Source organism: Polyodon spathula, chromosome 5, assembly GCF_017654505.1.
Source record: "Polyodon spathula isolate WHYD16114869_AA chromosome 5, ASM1765450v1, whole genome shotgun sequence".
NCBI lineage: Eukaryota > Metazoa > Chordata > Actinopteri > Acipenseriformes > Polyodontidae > Polyodon > Polyodon spathula.
In genome coordinates this window covers 55,450,944-55,459,232 of record NC_054538.1, presented here as the reverse complement: position 1 = coordinate 55,459,232, position 8,289 = coordinate 55,450,944, and the positions used below count along the sequence as shown (strand labels likewise).

At 37.2% G+C, this 8,289-nt stretch overlaps 1 protein-coding gene across 1 annotated transcript; it reads right to left on the bottom strand.

The window, feature by feature from the left end:
- Nucleotides 1–6,811: 6,811 nt before the first annotated feature.
- On the bottom strand, nucleotides 6,812–7,974 carry LOC121315304 (oligodendrocyte transcription factor 3-like). Its single transcript, XM_041249344.1, has one exon. It carries the CDS (start codon nucleotides 7,809–7,811, stop codon nucleotides 7,026–7,028), a length of 786 nt encoding a protein of 261 aa, XP_041105278.1. The 5' UTR covers nucleotides 7,812–7,974; the 3' UTR covers nucleotides 6,812–7,025.
- Between the last annotated feature and the right edge of the window lie 315 nt (nucleotides 7,975–8,289).

Here is an 8,289-nt window from a genome sequence, read left to right as displayed (position 1 = left end):
GCCATTCAACCACCAATGATTGTCTAGTTCCCTGGAGCTGGTTGTTTCCAGAACTTTCTATTTCACTCCTGTTTAATTCATAAAAACTAAAAAAAGAACTACTTTGGGGTCTGGATGGAGGCTTAATTGATGTTCTTAAAGGACCCTAATGACTCAGCAGCAGCATGGCTATACATACAATCACCTCTCGCTGTGTAAAAATGTTTCTGCTACCCCCTGATTTTAATATGTGGTTGTTATAAAAAAACACAAACACATTTTCTGTTCACAGAAGTGTAATGATGATAATCAGCCTTTTTAATAAGCGTCTGTCACAAGGACGGCCGAAGTGGGTGACGACAGACCAGAAACAGGAACTGACTCTGCACACAGCTGTTGAAGTGGTGAAGGAGCTGATGCGCAGTTTAATAATACAACAGGCAGAAAATAAAAGGTTTGTAACAAAACAGCACACGGTACATGAGGCCAAAATAAATAGACAAACAAAAATAATAGACACGGACAAAACACCGAGTGGACGAACGCTACACAACAATTGAGATCTATATTTACACTTATCTCTCGGTCTCTTTCTCTCTCTCTCCCCCGTTCTCCACTCTTGAACACACAACCGCGAGTGGGTGAAAGCATGCTGTTTTTATGCAGCTGTACCAAGACTCGATTGCTAATCAATCATTCAATTGGAGTCTCGGTACAACTGCATGTGAATTAATAAAGTGCAATTCCCCGTGCTCACATATTATTACTTTTTACTTGCACGTGAAGTGCTGTGCAATCCTCATGCCTAAATACAAATATACATTTTAAACACTCGTGTTACACAGACCCGTTTATATCCTGTGTACCAATGACTATACACCAACATTAAACACACAACATAACAGAAAATATACACAGGGGCGGGCACTTCCTCACAGCGTCCTACAGGGAAGGTTTTCATTAACTACAATCTGCAATGAACTTCAACAACTCAGCTATTTTAAAGTAACACAAGTAGGCCTTGAGCCAGAATAAGGCCTGTAGTACCAGGACCAGTAAAGGCTCTGTAGTATTGCAAAACATCTATGCCCAGTTTATATATAGTGTATTTTTACTAACATACAGACAAATTCAGACACTGAATGGAAGTATAGCTTTGGGGTTCTGTTGTAGAAACATTTGCTTTATTAAATTACGTAAACTGAAGAGGTTTTTTGGTATTATTATTGGTTGACACTACCCGTATATTCAGCAATGAAGAAACATAAATCAAGGAAACCCTAAATATTATTGTTACAAGGAAACCCTAAATACATAACGTACAAGTGCAAATTACACTGGTCAAACTAAAACCACCATAAATATTAAAAACGAACAAATGCATAACTATATAGGCCTATAATAGGCTAAACCTAGTTGTGAATAGCCCTACTGTACAAGTCAATGGCTGGAAAACATATTGCTTAGAGATCTTACACCTATTTGTTTTGAACCATAATGCATTATTTACATTACTGTAGTCTGGGTTTCTCAAAATGAGATAGGTGCAACAAATAACCATCTGCAGGTTTCATTGAAATCATTCCATTTTCAAGGACTGCGTTTGGCTTATAATCACAAGTGAAAAAAACAAAAACAAAGCATCATTAGATGTTCTTATGATTAGGCCTATCTCAATGGCACATTTCATCCTGCCATATGCTGTCTTTGACTTTAGGAAGTTACTGAAGGAGGATTGGTTATGATGTGTTTAAAATTTTAGTTCCAGTTAATGTGTTGCATTTTTTTCTTTTTCATTGGGTTTATTTCCCCATCTTATCAAAATGTTCTTTAACAGCTGAGTGATTTCAGACATCAGATTGATTAGGTAAATGCAATTTGATTATAACTTTATGTATCATGTTTTCAAGCAGGTACTGTATTTAGAGAAAAATAATAAAATAATAGAATAAAAGGTGACTACTTTTAATTATTGTACCCAGTCCTGTCTAGCATCATTCATCCTGTAATACATAAAGTACAAGCCCCTATTTGAATACATTTTTCTCACAGCCCATCTTGTACCTCCTTTCTCGGTCCCTATACAATCTCTGTAACCGTTTGTGTCATAAAATAAACAAAGTGATATTCTCAACCCCTCTTTTCATTCGCCCAGTCTAAAATAGCTACTTTGAGGATGAACTTGAGCTTCGCAGCTATAAAGTTATAAAAGGCTTTTTAATTCAGTCTCATTTACATCTTTTAAGAATAGGGTCCTGTAATCCTCACTTTCTCTCTGATGCGTTCCTCGCCTTGTTCCCCCATGAACAATTAGCTTGTAATCTCCACAAACGTACATTTTGATACCCTCCATCTGATCTGTTAATGGAATGAATTAAAGGGGATTGTAGCAGCTACACCCATTACATGTTTCCCTCGTCAGATACTGTTCGGTCCCTCACATCCTTACAACTTGATAAATATCTGCGGCTGCATAGGCAGCAGACAAGATGAATCTATGGTGATTTGTAAATATATTAAAGTTAGTTCATTCTTTAAACTCTGTTGTGTTTATTTATTTATCTATTTATTTGTAGGTACATATTGTAGGCTACAAACTGCTTACTGAACCTCATTTTTTATGTTATATAACTTACTTTGTGGGACTGTAAGCTGTTAAAGTGTAATTATTTCTGATACCATATTGAATGTGTGATAGTGTCTTTTAGATTGATGTTGTTTTTAATGATGCCAAATTACTGCTGTCTGTTTCAGACCATCTTGCCAGAACACTATTGTAAATGAAGCCTCTGTCTCAATGGGTTTTGGTTAAAGAATACATACACACATACACACATACATACATACATACATACATACATACATACATACATCAGTAACTGTTCCTAGTATCAACAATAATATCCCCTTAATTTGGGAGAAAAAAAAAACTAAAACAATAACTGGTACAAATGTGTTGGATTTCTGGAGTTTTGAGGTTCACATTTATTATGATTGTATGACCTTTTTTTAGTGGTCATGAGATTACAAATAAGATATTCCCTGTAGATCCTGTATAGTTTAACTGTAAAATGGTGTAAATGAGCCCCAGTGCTAAAGATAAATCAATAATATTTTAAATGTTAATTTGCGAAATGCGGGTGGTGTAAAGCAGGGCTTTGCTATTTCCTAATTTCACCTGCCCATCATGGTTGACTAATTCCATCTTTCTATCGTCATACTGTAGACTCCCTATTTAAGAACAATCAGAGTTTGGCTCACTCTCTTGCATTTTGCTTTTTTTCTTCTCCTCCTCCTTCTCCTCCTCCTCCTCCTCCTCCTCACTTTCTTCATATGCTGCATGCCTCTGTGTCGGTCCACTCTGGGGGGATAGTGAGTCTCACTTCCCCAACCTAGAGTTCCAGCAACTGCAGGATCTTCGTGTGGTCAGAGAGGACCACCGGCCACACTATTCTTTCAGCTCATGAGTTATATATCTTGCCTTACTGCCTCCTTTACCCTACCGGGACGTAGCCTTCTTAATCTAGTGCAGGAGTCCCATAACTAACAATTTTTTGTGTTCTTATGTCAAGGCTTTGTTCCTTCCTCTGAGGGGACCCCGGTCGCCAACTGGGACCCAGTTGCAAGGCCGAGCCTATAACGACTCTCCAAGAAGTTGGGACTGTGTATTCAGGGGCCCTGAGGCCATTAGGGCTAGCGTCGATTCCATAGGGAAGGGTCCTTGGTTGGAGTCTGGCCTGTCCTTTTCTCTCTCTCTCTCCCCTGCTCTAGAGGCCAAGCCTTGAATTCCAAGTTGCATAGCTTTCTATTATTATTATTATTATTATTATTATTATTATTATTACACCGTGTAACATTTTTTTTTTTTTTTTGTTTTGTTCCTGGGTAGTAAGTGTTATTTCCTAATTGCTTATGCCTCAAAAGTATAGAAAATGGCTATTATTCCCCACAAACTTTGCTTTTGTGACCAGGACAGTGATATTTTGAAATTGACCTATTTTCCAGAACTTTCCAGATAGATTCAGTGCTGAGTAAACTTGAAGTAACTTCTAGAACTTTCTAATATAAATAGTAGTATAAATACAGGGGCCTTAAGCCCACCAGTTCAGTTTAGTTCCAGCTACCTAAGTGGATATATATCTGCATTTTTCTGAGATGGCATCAAGAGGCTGCAATGGTGGCATTCCTGATGGGTCTCCAAGGCGGTTTTACCAAGTTTCCCTGCTATCTTTGCCTTTGGGACAGCAGGGACACCAAGGCGCACTACCACAGGCGGGACTGGCCACAGCGGACCGAGTTCTCTGTGGGGAGGAACAACGTCAAGTGGGAGCCACTGGTGGACCCCCGGAAGGTGCTGATGCCACCACTGCACATCAAATTGGGCCTTATGAAACAATTTGTCAGAGCTCTAGATAAGGAGTCGGCAGCCTTCAAGTACCTTCAAGACTTCTTCCCTAAGCTGTCTGAGGCAAAGGTCAAAGCCGGTGTCTTCGTCGGACCACAGATAAAGAAGATCCTGGAGTGCAATGAATTCCCCAAGAAGCTCACTAGTAAGGAGAAAGCAGCTTGGAACAGCTTTGTCGCAGTGGTTTGGGGCTTCCTGGGCAATCACAAGGCCGAAAACTATGTGGAGCTGGTTGAGACTCTGGTGAAGAACTACGGCACAATGGGCTGTAGGATGTCCCTCAAAGTCCATATCCTTGATGCTCATCTTGATAAATTCAAGGAGAACATGGGAGCGTACTCGGAGGAGCAAGGTGAGTGCTTCCACTAGGATATACTGGACTTTGAACGCTGCTACCAAGGACAGTATAATGAGAACATGATGGGAGACTACATTTGGGGGCTGATTCGTGAAAGTGATTTACAGTATAATCATAAATCCCGAAAAACTACTCACTTCTAAATCTTTTGTAGTCATTTTTGTATTACTTTAGTATAAATACATGTTAATTTGGATTCATATGTTGTTTTTTTTCTGACTTTATGTGAACGAAAAGACCGTTTTCTCATTGGAAATAGGTAAATTTCAAAATATCACTGTCCTGGTCACAAAAGCAAAGTTTGTGGGGAATAATAGCCATTTTCTATACTTTTGAGGCATAAGCAATTAGGAAATAACACTTATTACCCAGGAACAAAAATTGTGTTACATATTATTATTATTATTATTATTATTATTATTATTATTATTATTATTATTATTATTATTATTATTATTATTATATACAACTAATTTATTACAAAATCCCAAATTAACTGAGTTTCAAAGCTAAAGAATTTATTAAGAAGGTTGTGAATTTGTAAGGTTTGTAAAAACAATGTTCCATTACAATATTCTAGCAGACATGATCATTGTTTAGATTTAGATGAGTTGATTATGAGGAAATATTTGAATAAAATGATAATAAGACATTTATTTGCTCTCTTTATTTAATTCTTGAATCACTTCATTTCATTTGGCGCTAGCTTGAGATAAGGGTGGAGAAAATATTATAAAAAAGAAGGATGACAGGCTGCAATAAGGATATAACCCTCCAAATGTTTTATGTGCTTGTATGTATGCATATTTTGTAATACATAATAAACAAAATACATAAATATATAAATTGTTATATATATATATATATATATATATATATATATATATATATATATATATATATATATATATATATATATATATATAGAGAGAGAGAGAGAGAGAGAGAGAGAGAGAGAGAGAGAGAGAGAGAGAGAGAGAATAATTATCTATCTAAACATATATCTAGTTCAATCAATCAGTTTGTGGACACCTGTATTTGGAAGGTATAACATAAAAAAACAATTGTTAGTTCGCTATTTTGCGAAAAACGCTATAATATATATATATATATATTATATATATATATATATTTTATATATATATATATATATATATATATAACCTTTAAAACCTCCAGGTCTGGTGGGACACTTACCTTTACTGTTTATGACAAATAAAATTCTCGGGGAAATTTACTGTAACTAATGAGCGAATTCAACACCTCACTGACAAACATTGATATATAATAAGTAACTTTCATCACGACTTCTTCTCCATGAACTTCTATATAACTATTATTAATGACTTAGTAGCAGGTGATGACTTGTGCAGACAGATGGACTGGAGATAATTGAAGACATGGGTTGAAGGGTATTTTTAAACGATTTTATTGAAATCTCATCCAGAAACACTGGGTTATAATAAATATATCAATAATTATCAAGAATGTACAAAAATAAAGACACAATGTTGTCTTTGAGGCATAACAAAATATTTCCAGCAAAAGCAAGTATTTGTAACATTTTGTGACCACATAAGCAATACTGAATTAAATATAAAAAAACAACCCCGACTAGAAACGAATTTATATTCTCAGCATTTTATAATAACATTGAAAAAAACATATCATTTTCCATTATTTCAAATCATACACAGCAATGGAATAAAACTTTGACAAGAATGCACTCTCTAAATCCTTGTTACAAGGAACACAATACATTCTTAATTCTAGCAAATTATGTAATTCGTTCTAAAACCAGACTCGGGATTAGACATGCATGCAAACTTGTTTTATTTTATTTTATATTTATTTTTTTTCCAGAGATTTCATTGTTATTCACGTTTTGTGTCTCAAAACTAAAATACCCTAACAGTATAAAACACGTACAGTATATGATTCTGTGTAATATAGTGACAATAGATGCTGAATATTTTTTTTTTTTTTTTTTTTTTTTAAACGTGTGTTGAGAGGAACATTAAAAGCTGATATATTAACAGCCATCAAGACATTTATAGTTTAAGGTTATAATAAGTAGTTCAAATACTTAAAATAAATAAAACACAATTTTGGCTTAACGTGATAAAAAAAAAAGCCCTGTATTTTTCAAAAGAAGCATGCATGTAAATACATATCGAATATCTTGTTGCGGTGTCCTGTTCCAATTCTCTTGACGCACAACATATATAATGACATGTTTAGTTTCAGTTTCAGTCTTTTTGTATATATGTATACATTCACATCTTACTTTACTAAGTCTTTTGTTTGTAATGAGAGTCTTGTCATGGCAGTAGAAGTAAGAGCAGAAAGTGGAGGTGGTGGTACCTGGCAAATGGTACAGGGACAAGGTAAACCTGCCCAGTGTTGGAAACTGCTGCCCAGTTGGAGTGGAGGTGTGGGTGTTGTCTTCAGTAGGGAATGGGGTGCTCGGATTGAGGTAAGTCCTGGTAAAGCTGCGGAGAGGGTAGACGTGGTGGTAGATGACATGGCACTGCTCAGCAGCGGGAGGACTTGGTGAGGGGGGTTCGAGTGTCCTGGGTGACAACCGGTTTGACCTATTGTCCCGCAATGAAAAGCGGAGTGATGCCCACCGTAAATCTCGCCCACCAGTCTTTTCATCTCATCGAGGGAGCTGTTGAGCATCAAGATGTAGTTTCTGGCGAGCAACAGGGTGGCGATTTTGGAGAGCTTTCTCACCGAAGGTCCGTGCGCATATGGCATAACCTCTCTCAGGCCGTCCATGGCCAGGTTTAAGTCATGCATCCTCTTGCGCTCCCGCCCATTGATTTTCAGGCGGAGCTGCTGAACGTCTTGCTCTGAGCCCTGCTTCTTAAGTTTGTACTTGCTTCCCCCTGACATGTGTTCCTCTAGACTGGAGAGGTGCTCGCTTGTCATCTTCTGGAGCAGCTCGTTCTGAGAGGAAGACACGGAGTTGAATCTCGCGTCGCGGAGCTGTTGATCTCTGTGATACATCTCTTCCATGTCTGGTGATGACGCTCTGCTGGAAACAGAGCTGGAATCAGAATTCATCGTATTGCTTCTGGTTGGTAAGACGTCGCTTCCCTTTCTGTTTTTCAATCTTTTTTAAAGTCACTTCGTCCCTTGGTCACCTGATGCTGTTGTTGAAATTTTCCTTCTCTTGGTTTCCAGATTTGTATTTATAAGGAGCTGTTTTCCGCTTTACTCATTTGGTTGTTTGCTTTTATTGTGAAGATGCACTTCTTGGTCTGCGTTGAGTTAACACCGGGAGCAGGGTATTTATAGAGCTGCTTGAAAACCGCGAGACAAAAGGAGCTCTCCTATTCAGATTGTTTTTTGGATGACGTGCCCATTATTCAGGGCGGTACACTTTGAATGTTCTATTTAGCGAGGAGGCCCTATTCATATTCATTGTACACCATGGGGAGACACCTCAGCCGTAGAATACAAAAAACCAAGACAACTAGAAAACACTATACTTAGCCAAACTGTCTGATTTTAATTTAAACTAATTGTATACTTAGTTACC